At 41.2% G+C, this 15,771-nt stretch overlaps 1 protein-coding gene across 1 annotated transcript in view; it reads right to left on the reverse strand.

Annotated features, from left to right (window-relative positions):
- The window catches only part of tead3b (TEA domain family member 3 b), a 64,501-nt gene that overhangs the window by 4,027 nt on the left and 44,703 nt on the right, over positions 1–15,771 (reverse strand). Inside the window, exons 4-14 of the mRNA XM_077531031.1 lie at positions 11,411–11,475; positions 9,645–9,707; positions 9,421–9,483; positions 6,103–6,114; positions 5,004–5,129; positions 4,873–4,916; positions 4,687–4,743; positions 3,659–3,723; positions 3,449–3,585; positions 1,532–1,705; positions 39–182 (exon numbers count right to left, since the gene is read on the reverse strand). Of these exons, the coding sequence (XP_077387157.1) occupies positions 39–182; positions 1,532–1,705; positions 3,449–3,585; positions 3,659–3,723; positions 4,687–4,743; positions 4,873–4,916; positions 5,004–5,129; positions 6,103–6,114; positions 9,421–9,483; positions 9,645–9,707; positions 11,411–11,475 (950 nt within the window). The remainder of the gene's footprint in view (positions 1–38; positions 183–1,531; positions 1,706–3,448; positions 3,586–3,658; positions 3,724–4,686; positions 4,744–4,872; positions 4,917–5,003; positions 5,130–6,102; positions 6,115–9,420; positions 9,484–9,644; positions 9,708–11,410; positions 11,476–15,771) is intronic.

The raw sequence follows: 15,771 nt of genomic DNA on the forward strand, positions 1-15,771 counted from the left end.
GTGTTTGAGGAGATAATGGAACTCCACGCGGCCGTTACCTCGACTTTCTCGACCACCTGCTTCCCGAAGGAGCAGACTTTGGTCGAAACGGTGATGGTCATGTTCTCGCTGCTGCTGTACTGGCTGGTGACGCCGTAGAAAGAACCGGGGCCGTCCTGCATGCCGCTGCTGTTCAGGTCGGCCTGGAGAGGGCGCAATTAATGTGAGACTTCAAAATGGGACTTGTTATGGAAAACTGAGCTTGTGTGAATTGTGTCCTGGGAGAGCTTGCCAATCTATCTTGCAAAATTACACAACACAGATCTGCAACACTATTTGGCAAGTGTCTTGTATGAAGTGCTGCCTTCAAGAGTGAAAATATAATTGATATTTTTGCTTTGATTGTGAGCACTTGCTGTTTTTTCTCACACTCTAGACTCAGACTCCGGGACAGAACTGGCCCATTTGGGGGTCCAATCTGGCCGTGAGGACAGAACACAAACTCCAGTTTTCACTAAAATGAACGGTTGTTGCTAATTTTGTCCACTGGAGGGAGCTCTGTCGACCACTTAAATGACGTTTTGAAATTTGGCTGTTACTTGGGATTTGATGCAAAAATTGTGGGCTAATTTTTGTGAAGAAATTTTAGATTACATTTCAAAAACATAATAAATGGGGTGGGGGGGATTGTAACCCAAAAAAAAAAAAGAAACATTTTTGATGTGTTGTTATTTATGGCTTATTATACCACGGACATATTGGCCTATCTGAGATCAAATTTGGGTGAAAATGAATTTGGCACCCCTGCTCTGGGCAAGTAATACCTGATCACCTAGTCACACTAGAGGAGATCGGAGGGAGAAGTGGCTCATTCGCATGAGGTGGGACCGCTCCCTCAAAACAGGCTAATTAAGGCGAGGCTTGATTACAGTGTCCTTTATACTTCGTAGCACTTCATAGACATCTTATGAAGACTCCTGGAAATTGTTTTACATGGAGAGAAAAAAAAATGCAGATGTTATAACGCCTTTGAGATGCATGCTAATAACTTCTTAACTCATTTGCGCCCAAAAACGTATACAAAATTTTTACGTGTCCCAAAGACGTATTTATACGTTTTTGTTTTTACAATTTTTTTTTTAATGGTAGAGCATACAGAAGGCTTTGATGCAGCCTCTGAACTGAAGAGAATGCTTGAAGCAATGGTAGTTATTACAAAAACGGCCAATAGGTGGCAGCAGAATATAAGAGATCAACCAGGGCGATATTTTTCCCCACTGTTTTAAGCAAATTTGTGAATAATAATAAAACCTAGCTATATTCTAATACTAATTGCTGCAAAATGGCAACAGACAGAAATTTATTTATTCATCCTGATCAAACAAGAGACTAATATTTCTTTTGGTACGTTCCATATTTTTATAGCAATAGAACACAATATTCTGTGGGCCTTGCAAAATCAGTCAAAATCCAGTAAAACAGCGAAAAGGGTTGCCTGCTTCAGTGAAAATGGCTGCCAGTCAATGAGTTAGGATGAACCTTGATTGCTCACCCAAAATTTAACCAGGAAAAACGCGTTCTGGGGGCCTTTCTCGTAAAGCTCCTTGAGGCCGCCCTTCTTCTCGGGGAACTTGTCGTAGATCTGCCGGATGTCCACAGCCTCCAGGAGAGGGTCGCTGTAGGAGGGATTGGTCTGTCCTATGTGGACAAACAGGTGTTTGCTGTACTGCAAAATCAAGACACAAGAAAGGGCATTAACTTCGCGAGAAAATATATGTCCTTACGTTGAAGAAACGTCTAAATCATTAAATAAGAAGTACAACAATTTTGGCGTGGGTCTCTGATGAACACCAGAGGTCCTTGGTGCTTATTTTTTTTCCCCTAACTCGTTCACATTCGCTAAGAAGTCAAAACAACATTTCAAGTATGCTAGTAAAGTGTTGTCCTCATGTTAGCAACTACCTCATTTGCTGCACAATGGAGGGAAGAGAGGAATTTGTCCTGAAAATGATTTGAGAGCCAAAGAACAGCTAGAAGTGATTTGCGCTCAAAATGTCATCCATCCATCCATCCATTTTCTTGACTGCTTATTCCTCACAAGGGTCGCTGGAGCCTATCTCAGCAGGCTTTTGGGCAGTATAGGTGGGGTACACCCTGGACTGGTTGCCAGCCAATCGCAGAACACAAAGAGACGAACAACCATCCACACTCACAAGCACACCTAGGGACAATTCGGAGCGCCCAATTAACCTGCCATGCATGTCTTTGGAATATGGGAGGAGACCGGAGTACCCGGAGAAGACCCACGCGGGCACGGGGAGAACATGCAAACTCCACCCAGGAAGGCCGAAACCTGGACTCGAACCCGAGTCCTCAGAACTGGGAGGCGGAGGTGCTAACCAGTCATCCACCGTGCCGCCCACTCTAAACATATACTTGAAAAATATAAACACTGTAGAGATTTTTTTTTTTGTATGTGATTATTAAAAAGTGATTTATCGTTAGTAAGTGTAGATAAGTCATTTTATTGTACTTTTTTTCTCACCAATTTTTGTTTCCAAACTACAACTAAGAACTACACAAGTTGTGCTAACTAAAACAACACATTTGACTGTTTTAGAAAAAGACATTAAATTCCCAAGTAACACAAATGAGTCTCAGTTTTTTGAGTGGCCCCATCAAAAAAGGAAATGCCCACCTCTGACTTGTAATATGAGACTGATCAGCCAGCTGATTTAGTCCAATGCACAATCCTTTTTTTTTGCACCACAGACTGCTTCCATATGGAGACATATTTTCCGCCTCTTGGAAGCAATCATTGTGGCGGCTGCTTGATCGCGGTCAAGCTGACGTAGCTGCAATATGCTTTAGTACTCAAACGAGCACTGGCACAGTGTAATTTGGTGCTACATCAATATTTTCACGACGCACTGAAACAGAGGGCCACTAATTGACTTGCATGGTTGTTATGAATTAATTGTGCCCTCTAGTGGCCATTGCCATGTGGTGAAACAATCACACAGTGAGGGAAATACTTATTTGATTCCCTGCTGAATTTGAATTTTGGAGTGCCTTTACATCTTCTTGAGAATTGGGGACCGTCAGATTTCCAGACTGAGGGTAAAATGATCATTTTGTGTGTCTTCCGAATGAAATAATTAGCGCCATAAGTTATCCCCTCCTCACTAAGACTTTTGCAGTCTTGTGCTAATATAATGTATTATGCAAACATGCATTAATGTGATCATTTAAAAGCATATAAAGAATAAAGAGATTTTGCCACTTTTTTGAATGCACATTATGTTGCTCCTACTTGTGTGTGCACCGCGGCCACCTGAGGGCAGTATAACACTGACATATGGATATGCATGGAGACTGACAGCTTTTCATTAAGTCTCATTTGTCATGCTACACAGGGAACAGTACTGGTCGACTGATCAAGCCCGGCGCCCTGCAAATTTGAACTCACAGTGTCCGGGTCCCTTTGGACTTCCATGAAGGCCGAGTACTCCAACATGCGCAGTTTCGAGGAGGCGATGGTCCGGTCCTGCCACACTGGCACCGCGGTAGCTGTGGGCGCGGGAGGCGGGGCCAAGGGCTCGTAAGCTGTACGGCGAACACACAAATATTTAAGATTGTGAGATGTCCGACCGTTTGTCATACTGTAAGTCATACTTACTTTGTATGGACTGTTGTACAGGACCTGGTATGCTTGGGTAGGGGGGCTGTGCAAAAGGTTTGATACTAGAAGAGAACAAAAGCTTCAGTGAGTCAAACTTGGCAAGAAAAAAAAAAATATTTGTCTGACATATTTGAATGCTTTAAAGCTGCACTTGTAATGGCTTGTATTTAAAAAAAAAAAAAAAAAAGTTGCTTCTCTGGAGGGCTTGGCCACACCAAATGTGAAATTAAACAACCAAGTAACTCTTTTATGAGCTGCCTATTTCGCAAAATCTTCTCCGCCCACGACTCGGAGGAGGCTAGGCTGGGAGAAGATCGGCCATTTTCAAGCACCGCTTGGAATACACGGAAGTACAGTACTTTCACGTCCAAGTGGAAAGTTAAGCAGAGCTGCAGTGTTGGAAGTACAGATTAGATTTAAGTTTCTGACAAGCAGACCAATGCAATAGTAATTTAGCGTCTTTGTGATGAAGCGCTGCCTTCACGAGAGAAAATACAACTGGTGTCTTTACTTTTGTTTACAGGGATGTTTTTTTTTTGTTTGTTTGTTTGTTTTTCACATTTTGGGTGTTTGGCTTGCTCCACCCCTAGTTGTCATGGCAACAAAAGCTTTACGGCCTTCCAAATCCGCAATGGAGGCGGAGCAAGGCTTAAATCTAGTGTGTGGTCATTCTTGATTTTTGAAAGTATTTTTAAGACAGCTTGCCATAAACATGTCATTATGACATATGGGAACGGTTTTAAATTGAGAGAAAAAACAAACATATGTGTCACTTGGTGTTCAAAGCAAAGCATGTGTTGCTGCACCAGCGAAGCGTAAGTCCACCTGCTTCATTGCTTTCCAACCTTCAATTTTGACAAACACAAGAGCATCGGGCCGTTTTTGCTTGTGTTTTTTAAATGTATTTTTTTAATGGAATTTTCAAAGTCAATTTGGTGCAGGAAACATACAAGAAAAAGAGTGTGGAAGTTAGTAGCGGTGCTTGGGTGCTCACGGCGGGAGCTCAGCTTTCAGGGTGAACTTACACATGGCTGGTGCGACCAAGCCCAGGACTCCTTCCCGGGTTGAGATCTAGAACCAGCCTGATGTGCACAAACGTCACGAGTTAAAACATGCTTCGCAATGCCGCTAATTTCTGCATCGGCGACAATGTTGTCTCCTGTCATACACCCCCGCCACCGGCCCGAGTTTGAGGGGGGGGTTCTACTTACTCCTGAGAGGGTCCAGGCTGTCCCGGAATCGTCGCGGGCCAGAACTGGAGAACGATAAGGTTTTTTCAGCTTAAAAAATAATAAAAAAAATGTAAACAAACAGGACTATTGGATAGGGGGGGTATTCTCACTCTGCCTGGCTGGTAGGGGGCGGGCGGCATTGGTGGAAGATGATTCTTGATCATGCTCGGCGAGACGATCTGCGCCGACGACAGTGCCGCCATGTTCTGCAGGGCTTTGTCTTTGGACGCCTGATCCTGCGTGACGGCACGGGGAAAGTCAAGCACAAGGGGGCGACAAAATGCGCACAGACTCCTAAAGCGAGGGACACACATACCGATAATGGGGCCAAATTTGACTATTTTGTCTCTAAAAGATTATCCGGGGGCGATTATCCTGTGCCGTGGCTTTGGTAAACGGGAGCTTTTTTTCTACCCGGTCTGGAAATATTGTTATGCGTGTGATGTGCTGTGTTGGCACACCCACAATAAGCGTCCCAGACAGTGAAGAATGTAAACATGGTGACAAAAATACTATATGTAATACAGAATCAATGATTTTTTTTTCCTCTCTGATCTGGAGATTATGTGCATGACGGTCTTCAACATTTTAAGAATCTGTCAAGATGATTAAAATACGGTATGTGCGTACCCTGCTCGACTTTGTTTCAAAACACAGATTAGGCATTAGGGTCGAGAAAGAAAATGAAGGTAATGCTAAAAAAAAAAAAGCATTCTGTTGGTCATTTAGGCTTTGAAAGCAAAGTAAAGCGGAGCATCATTGCTGTCACCATGGAAACGGACAAGCTGACGAATGGATGCGGAGCAGCTTATGAAACAATAGTTGATTCATATTGGAGTCACATTATTTTAAAGTCTAAAAGTTGGCAATGACATAACATATGGCTTTAAAATATGTTTATTTAGACGTTTTATGCTATTTACATAGTTGCCTTTTTGTCCGCAAAAGCAGCGAGCTTTTGCCAAGAGACGAGAGCCCAAAAACAACAAAGCAGAACCTCAAACGAAGCAAGCGAGGATGCACAGCAGCGTTCAAAAGCGAGGCGCTTTCCTTTGCGTCTCATTTCGTGGATAGCTGGGGGGAGGATGGGGGCAAGGGCGAGGGGGGAGTGGGGGATGCCATGCCAGCAGAGGGCGACAAGGGGGCGTATTGATGCCGATAATGCGAGTAGGGGAAGCATAGCATACGGCAGTAGCGAGATTCACTTACCAAATTCATCGCCTAAAGCAAAACAAAAAGAGAGAAGAACCGTTAGTTTGTTGCATTTAAGCCGTCGGAGGAGTTTTGGGCCATTTTACTAACTTCACTTTTATTTGGGCCAAAAAATGACGGAGTTTTGTTCAAAATCATATAAATAAAAGCAAAATCCAATCTGTGTTACATCACCTGTCTGTTTGACAACACTTTATAAGCATTTGGGGACACTAAATTGTGAAACACAGAGAAATGAACAATGATGCAGGTTCTATGGATGTGTTACCATTTTTTTTTTAAAAAGGACTTATTCTGACTCTCTTAAGTTTTAATTAATTACAAACAAAAAACACAACATCAAACTGGTAGCATTTAGTTTACATCATAACTCATGTTAGCGATGTACCTGCTGCATTTTTGTTACTGTTTTTGTCATATATTATATACTATTAAATAGTGTAAAAAACAAAAAACAAAAACGTAGTTCCAGGGGGGTAACAGAGAAAAGAAATATGGAACTGAAAATTTTTAATGGCAAATATTACATACCCATTCCCATTATTTTGATAGCCGATGTTGAACTGATTTATCATGTCAATCCTGTCTAAATATATGTATGTTTATAAAGGTTTGTATTCATGTTTACGGTTTGTGTAAAATATGTTTATTTTCTAACTCAATTTCTGCCTGGCTGACAAAGCGGTTTTCTTTTTGAATTTCATCCATGTCCATCCTCTCAAATGCCTATTGAAATGCATTTTCTAAGTATGTTTTTAAGATTCAAATTGATGCTTTTAAAGTTCATTATTAGTGTGCTGCTATCAATGTTAACAATTTGCTCACTCAATATGGGCGCTATGACGACTTTTTCCATGACGGTGTTTCATGCATACATTTACTTTACACCTTTACCTGCTTTGCATCGACTGAGCACCTTCACGTTCCCGTGTGTTTTATTCAGAGTGCTATGTTCACCTGTGGCCTACTTTTTTTTTCCAGTCTGACTGTTCTGCCTTTTGTCAGAAATAAACAAAAGCTTTTTTTTTTTAATTAGTAAATAAATAAATTAATAATAATAATAATAATAATAATAATAATAATAATAATAATAATAATAATAATAATAATAATAATATTATTATTATTATTATTATAATATTATTAATAATAAAGAAAAAAAAAGAAAAAAAAAAGAAATAAACAAAAGCTCTTTCTTTACAATTATCTGTCATTGCTTTAATATACATTTTATGGATTAAAAGTACTAGAGGTATTGGTTATTTGGTTAATACTCAACAGTTGAGTACTTGTACTCTTTTTTTTTTTTTTTTTTTTTTTCCTCTCCTCCCCCCACTGGTTGAACATGCAGCGGGTCACACTGACCCGTGAACCAATTTGATGGACCAAAGAAAGAGGAGGGCGAATAAACTCGCCTAATGACTCAACACTAAAGAGCTTATAAAGTGAATTGTAAGAAGAAGCCGCACTGTTGTTTATGCTTATTATAAATCAAAGTTGTCTCCCCATTTTCTGTTGCTGTTGTATTCGTTACCAGAAAGAGGTTCATGTTGTGTACATATGATATAAAATGTGAATTTTCATTTGAGGAAAAAAAGAAACAAATAAAAGGCAAAAAGAAGACCGAGGGAGAGAGAGAACATGGAACATTTTTTTTTTTTTTTTTAATGTGTATCTTTCCAAACAGGACATCACAAACAGGAAGAGAGGAGCTACAGGGTCAGATAAGAAGGAAGGTAGACAAGTCTGAGAGAATGAAGAGCATGCTGCAGAAGCGTGAAAGTCAAAAGCTTCTCACGGGCTTCTTGGAACAGCGTCTTGCATTTGCCGTCGCGGCGTCAGCCTCTATGCTTTAAAAGGAGACATACTGGGTGTGTTCTTCACCATTTCAAACACTCCCTTTTGTCCAAAATACTCCATCAGTCAAGTATGATAAGCCACGAGGTGCCTATTGGGTGTCTCAAAATCTATTTACGCAACCTACTTTGAGGATGTTGTCCTCTGTCATTCAAATGGAGCCACTGCTCATCCCATCCCCTCGACTGTGGGATGTGACAAGAGTGGGAAGAAAGAAGTGTTTGTGGAAGCAGTAAAAAATTGTATTTTCACTCAAGGAAGCAGCACTTCATCACAAAGCTGCAGAATTAGACTTGTCAATTTGTATTGCCTGCGATTGGCTGGCAACCAGTTCAGGGTGCACCCCCGCCTGTCTACTGCCCAAAGCCAGCTGGGATAGGCTCCAGCACCCACCGCAACCCTTGTGAGGAGTAAGCGGTTCAGAAAAAAAACGCGTTATTATATTGTGTAAATTAGCCCCACTGTAATGTCAAAATCCAGCGATAATTCTGAACGTCTCCGTTACAGGCACAGTTTTGGAAATAGGCGGCTCACAAAAGTTTCGCTTGTTAGTATAATTTTACAATTAACTCATTCACTTGCCGCCATTTTCACATTTTGCAATCCCGTTCCCTCCCGGCTGCTTTACTGGATTTTGACTGATTTTGCAAGGCCCACAGAATATTGTGTTCTATTGCTATAAAAGCATGGAACCTATCAAAAGAAAGATTAAAGTCTCTTCTTTCATCAGGAAAAAAAAAGTATGTTTCTATCTGTTTCCGTTTTGCAGCAATTAGCATTAGAAGAGAGCTAAGTTTCATCAGTTTACACAAATCTATTCAAAATTCAAAGTAATTTAGCTTTTTTTTCTACATGGCCCTGGTTGATCTCTTTTGCTCTGCTGCCACCTGCTGGCCGTTTGTGTAATAACTACCATTTCTTTGCAGTTGAGAGGCTGCATCAAAGCCTTCTGTATGCTCTAGCATAAAAAAAACAAAAAAACAAAAACAAAAACAAAAAAAAACAACGTATAAATACGTCTTTGGGACACTTACACGTTATTGGGAGCAAATGAGTTCAGTGGGTGGGTAGGCCCTCCAGACACCCAACAACTTTTACACAGGAGGTCCTCTTATTATGACAGTACCCACCACGCACTTACTGGTTTTCAATTAAATGTTGCCATAATGGAAGTAGTAGTAATGGAACTCCACTGTATACCGACGTCCATTTTTCGTAATATGTCCCCTTTAAAGCTAGTCCGTTTCATGTCAATGTTAAAGAGCGCTGTCTGTCTGACCATCAGCATGCAAGCGTATTTTCTTTCTAATTTTCCTCAATAAAGCTGGAATTAGTTCTACACAAATTACCGTTTGGCGGCCAAGCTTGCGCCTAATTCAGCGCTACGAATGAGGTGGTTAGTGCAAAGCCAAGTCCATACGGTCCAGCCCCGGTTGAGCCCGCCGTGAAAGCGCATACCTTTAGCTTTGACTGGATCTCGCGAGATTTTCTCCGGGCGAGAACCTGCAAGTGGCTAGAAACCTGCACAGAAGAATAGCCAAAGGAGGAGGGAAAGGAGAGAGAAGACGAGAAGAAGAAGAAGAAGAAGAAGAAGAAGAAGGGAAGAGAGACGCCGTAACCAAAAGAGGAAAGAGACGCCCAGTCAGTGTCGCCGGAGGGGCGGGGCAGGTTCCATCACCTACCTTGATACCCGCCTGGTATTCACGAACTTTCTTCCGTGCTAACACCTGTATGTGACTAGACACCTATGGGGTGTGAGAGAGTTTTTGAGCACAAAAACACAACATGCATTAGGATGCATGCACACACACACACACACGCGCACGGAAGCGCAACCTTGAACACTCGCACAGTGGAACCTCTATTGTCGGTCAATTCAAAAAAGGTACAAGGCAAAATTTCAGTTCTTGTGAGATTTTAGCTAGATCTACTGCTTGGTTCAAGTGATACAAGTCTCAGTATTTGCTCACAAGTGGAATTGCGTCATGCGTCATATCTGTGCATACAGAAAAATATGCATTGAATCGGACATTTTCAGATTGGAATCAGGTCTCTTGCAGATGTGGCAAATCGGATTATCTGCCAATGCAAGTGCAGCGCAAATGGAGAGATCGGATGTGCCTCATCGACATGACTTTAACGTTAGCAAAATACACCACGGCGATAGGACAGATAAATACAATGTATATATAGAATTAAAAGATTGTTCTAATAGCTTTCTTTGATCCTTGAATATAATTATTTGCCTGTATAATAACACGTGTTGAACAAAATGATCAAAACCAGCTCAGCTTATACAGGTATGTTTTGTTTATTTTATGTTATTTTCAGAGAAACATTCTCAAAACGTCTTGCTTACTGGTAAAGTACAAAAAACGTACTGCCAAGTCAGCTGTGCTCAGTACTAATACGAATACACGAGCCTCCCAAGCGCACACAAAAGTCAGTCGAAGAAACCGCATCCAAAGTATATAATATATCGATTTCATGTAATGGATGTCATATTTTTACACTTGAGAGTTTCCACTGTACTTGTATTAATTTAAAAAATATATATATTATCCACAAACAGCTCATGCAAACAACTGGATTCAGAATCAGTATCAGAAACACCATGAGAACTATCAATAAATGCAATGCACAATTTTAATATATATTAAATTAGCATTAGCATTAGAAGAGAGCTAAGTTTCATCAGTTTTCACGAATGTATTTAAAATTGTAAGTAATTTAGCTTTTTTTCGAGATGGCCCTGGTTGATCTCCTTTGCTCTGCTGCCACATGCTGGCCGTTTATGTAATAACTACCATGTCTGCAACCGTTCTTTGCAGTTGAGAGGCTGCATCAAAGCCTCCTGTATGCTTTAGCATTAAAAAACAAAAAAAACAAAAAACTTACAAATACGTCTTTGGGACACAAAAAAATAAATAAATAAAAAAAACGTATTTACACGTTATTGAGAGCAAATTAGTTAAGTGACATCATTACTGTTGCTATGTTTTCTTAAGAATCTATTAAAAAATGGGTTTTATGTGTTTATTGGGATGCTGGAACAGAATAATAGCATTTACATTTATTTCAGTAGGGAAAGATGATTTGAGATACGATGTTATATATCACGGAAAACTCAAGAGTAAACTCGAATCTCAGGGCACCACGACATATATGTTGCACTTTTTAAATGGTAATGAACTTGAAATAAATGAATTTTATATCATATTCAAATATTGAGATGCACCAGTATACAGCATTACATCGCGATGTTATCCCTAACCTGAAAAAGAGTGATGCGAAAATAAAGAGGATTATGATGCTATTCAGTTATTACTAAAAAGGTAATTTTGCATCTCCTGTGGTGTTTCATGTTGGTGTGTTAATAGAAAAAAAATCACACATTTATAATCCATTAGAGGTGTTAAACGCTCAAACAACACTTTCAACTATTTACCTGTTTCCTAGTGCGAGTCTTCCCCGTCCTCAGTTTGATGTACCGCGCTATCAATTCATTGCGACCTGCGTTGGAGAAAAATGAAAACTCGTCAACAAGGTACAAAAACACATGAAAAATGGACAGAAGGTGGCGCTGTCGTTTTGACCTCTCCCATCGCCAGGTTTGCCACAGTTGCATTGTTACTTTACTGATTACTTGGTTTAAAAAGTATTAGATGCTGAATACGAATTCATCATTGCAACTTTACTTAATGTATTATATCATGAATATAAAGCCAAGTGTCATCTCGGTTTTTTTTTTTCTCCCTCCACAGATAATCTCCTCTCCTGCTCAATTAATTTTCTGGTGGATGTGTGAGGAGTGAGAGGATCATGACTGGGCGGCGGCGTATACGTAGCGTCACTCATCGAGACAGCCCAGAAAAAAAAAAAAAAATCTTTTACAAAGGGAAAATAACCAAAATAATAACACACAGTGAATTGGATAATTAACTCATTTACTCCCAATAACGTATAAATACGTTTTTTATTTTTATGTTCTAAGTGTCCCAAAGACGTATTTATACATTTTTTTGTTTATTTTTTTTTTTATGCTAGAGCTAAATTACTTACAAATTTAAATAGATTTGTGAAAACTGATGAAACTTAGCTCTTTTCTATTGCTAATTGCTGCAAAACGGAAACAGATAGAAACATACGTTTTTTTCCTGATGAAAGAAGAGACTTTAATCTTTCTTTTGATAGGTTCCATGCTTTTATAGCAATAGAACACAATATTCTGTGCGCCTTGCAAAATCAGTCAAAATCCGGGAGCGAACGGGATTGATTCTGTGAAAATAGCTGGGAGTGAATGAGTTAATACAAAAAAAAAATATGACCATATTAGAGTAACTTGATACTTTGTGATGTGTTATTGACATCACTGCCCAGTATAGACTGTGAGCAAACCCACTTTGCTATAGGTCGCGACTCACAAGCCAGAACAACACCTCAGTTTCCCAAAATGGACGTTTATTTCAGAGATGAGACGCACAGGTATTAAAATCGGAAGTCGGTGAGCAGGTTGTCGCCTCAATGCGTGCAACCTAATTACCCAGGGGGGAAAACAGAACAGACATAACATCCACTTGCGACATTCTGCACAAACTGTTTGCGAGTCTATTTTGGGCCCGTGTGGTTCTCCTTATATTTCTGGTGGATGAGAAACGCTAAAATTGTGATCATGTTGGCTTGGACGAGAAAAAAAAAATCATTGCAGGTCAAGCAAACTGGTTTTCTGTGGCTTCAAAGCAAGCCAAAGGTAAAGTGCTTGGACCGACACACATGTACAGTAGTGACTAAAAAGATGTATACACTTACTGATAATTAAGAAAAAAAATTGAGCATTTATCACACCTTCTGATTAAAAACAGCAAAAGGCAGCTTGTCAGGTGTGAACAATTATCCTGAGTGATTATCCTGTGGTGTGGGATACGTAAAGAATGATTTCCTTCTAGTTAGGCCTCTTAAGAGTACTACTACTCTTTCTTCTTTTTTTTTTTTGTAATTTCTGGCAGTCCGGATGCCCTGTGGCCAGGGGTGTGGCCAACATTTTAATTCTAAAAGACTAAAATTGTTATCTACTAAGGTGTAGGGCACATTAATTAACTCCACAACAACTCTCCAAGTAAACACATAACATAAAAGGTGTCCTGATTTTTCACCCACTTTTTTAGCACTCGGCCTCCAGAGGGCCCCGCGTCTCGCAGTGACCATAAAAGTACAGCAGGGCCCGCGCGGAACTGCCTGCCCGATACCCAACAAGCACCGCCCCTTTTCCGCCCGGGGCCAAAGGATGGCCACGCCCGCTCCGGCGCCTCCGCATTCCTCGCATTCCTCCGAGCCTGACACATCTGTGCGAGCCAGTCTGATTGGCCCGGGCCTGCAAACACAGCCGGAGCTCGGCCCGGCCGCGCACCCACACACACACAACCACACACCCACACACACACACCCACACACTTTGCGCGGCCCGGGGAGGCGAAGGGGTTACGGTCGGGGTGAGGGCCACGGGGTCTGCTGGGGTGGAAGGTTGACGGTTGACGGGGGAAGAGGGCAAGGGGGCAAAAGAGGCAGCTGATGCTGTAACTCTTGGAGGCAACACAAAGCCATCAGTGTCTCTGGCAACAACTGCCACCTGGTCGCAGAGGAAGAGAATGAGGGGAGGATGGGGGAAGGCACCCCCCCTCCCCCCACCCCGCCAAAACAGCACCACTGTGTGACCCGGCACGGAGTAGGCAGCAACACCTGCTGCTGACCGTCCCAGTAGAGGATGGCGGTGGCAGCACAATGCCAAGCCCACCAACTGTCACCCTCAATCTCGTAAAAGACTTCCAAACAAGTTGCGCAAATGTGAGAGAGTCGGGGGGGTGGGGGGGTGGGGGGGGGGGGGGGGGCGCAAAAGGTTTCATTAAAGCTTGACGAGATATATGCTGTTAAATTTAGAAGCGTTGAAATTGATAGTGTAATAGAGGTTAGCATGTCTGTTTTGTTAGCATGTCGGTTCAGAGTTCAAATTTTGACTGCGGCCTTGCTGTGTGAAGTTTGCATGTTCTCCCCCAACGGTTTCCTTCAGCATTCCGAAAATAAGAGCCTAAATTACCCGAATGCTCTGCAATTGGCGACCAATCCAGGGTGTAGCCCACTGAAGAATACAGTAAAGATGAAAACTAAGGACATTCTCACTATAAGTGTCATTACAATAATTTTATAAATGATACAATGCAGTTTTTTGCTTTTTGAACACAGTTGTGTTTTTTATTTTATTTGGTTAACAAAAACATTTTTTGTTCTTTCGTCAGTAAAGTATGACAACCTTGCCAGGCACTCAACACTAGGGATGTAAGGATACCGGCAATATCGTGATATTATGATATTAAAACTGCCACAACATCGTCGTCGTCATGTTCACGGTATTTAAAAGCTATACATCTGTTAAAAAAAAAAGTCAGGTTGATTTCCATTGATGCAGTTATAGCACCCTCTGGTGGCTAGTTTTTTGGTGCAGTTTAATTTATATTGGGTATGTTTTGGCCCTTCTATGTTTAAAATACACTAATGGTCAGATGAAGGGGATTGTAATATGCTTGTGAAGAGAGTCAATATGTAGAGTAACTCAATGTGGGCTTGCATTAGTGAGTAAGTGCTTCAATATTAAGTGTTATTAGAGATTGGAGGTAGTTTCTGTGTATTGCTGTTTATGTACAAAAGCACAATATTGTGCTTTTTTTGTATGAGCTCTTTTTTTTTTTACAATATTGTGACCTTTTTTGAATATTGCCAACCTCCCCACAATATTGTGATAATTATCGTATCGTGAGCTTCATATCGTGATAATATCGTATCGTGATATTTGGATATCGTTACATCCCAACTCAACACGCAGGCTGGCTAACTGCTAGCCTGAGCTCACCATCGCAATCTGTACTCTCCCACGTCACTCACCAGTCCAAACACTCAAAGTCATGAATAATATAGTGTGGAACGTGAGGATGGCAACCTCAAGTGGATAACCAATAATGCCTGCACCTAACATGGACATTTTGTTGTTTAATAATCGATTTGTATCCAATTGAATAATTGATGGGATAATTGGTATAATAAATCAATTTCACGGACTTTAACACATTCACTGCCAGCCCAGCAAAAATGCATCATTTGACTTCTTTTTCCGTCAATGGCAGTGAATGAGTTAATTACTTGTGGATTTTACAGAGGAAGACCAAATCAGTTTCAAGATATCCTCTCGAGACAAATCCGTGCAGCTTTGCTTGGATTCGCACCAATCTTTTACGTGTTTTTACTTGGCCTACGTACTATCAACACCTCCACAAAGTTCTGTGGAAGTAAAGTTGTCTGAGCAGTTAAGCAATCCTGTAAACAAAATTCCAATTAAAACACAATGTCCTTGGTGGAGGTAATTATGGGAATCCTCTCAAAAAAGAAGCGTGTATCTCAATTGAGGAGTACAAACAGTACAAGGAGGTAATCATGAATGATTCACCTGGTGCTGTCAGAACAGCAAGCCAGTCGGACTGGTTCTATGAGTAATTTTCACCAGAACACGGTTGCGTGGGGGCGGCGGCGGCACAGCGGGAATAAACGCACAGGGGTGCTGCTTCCGTGGCTTTTTGTGATCCCCTCCACATCCCCCCCAACCCAGACTGCCGCAGCCTCTTTTTCCTGACAGGCCGCACCCCCGTCAGCCTTTTCTTTTCTTTTTTTTTTTCAACCGCACCACCGCTGGAATTTTCCACTTCCATGCTAAAATAGTCAGCAAAAAGGTAATCTCTTTTCACGCTACGTAACAGCCCACCGCTG

The sequence above is a fragment of the Festucalex cinctus genome, chromosome 8, assembly GCF_051991245.1.
Source record: "Festucalex cinctus isolate MCC-2025b chromosome 8, RoL_Fcin_1.0, whole genome shotgun sequence".
Taxonomy (NCBI): Eukaryota; Metazoa; Chordata; class Actinopteri; order Syngnathiformes; family Syngnathidae; genus Festucalex; species Festucalex cinctus.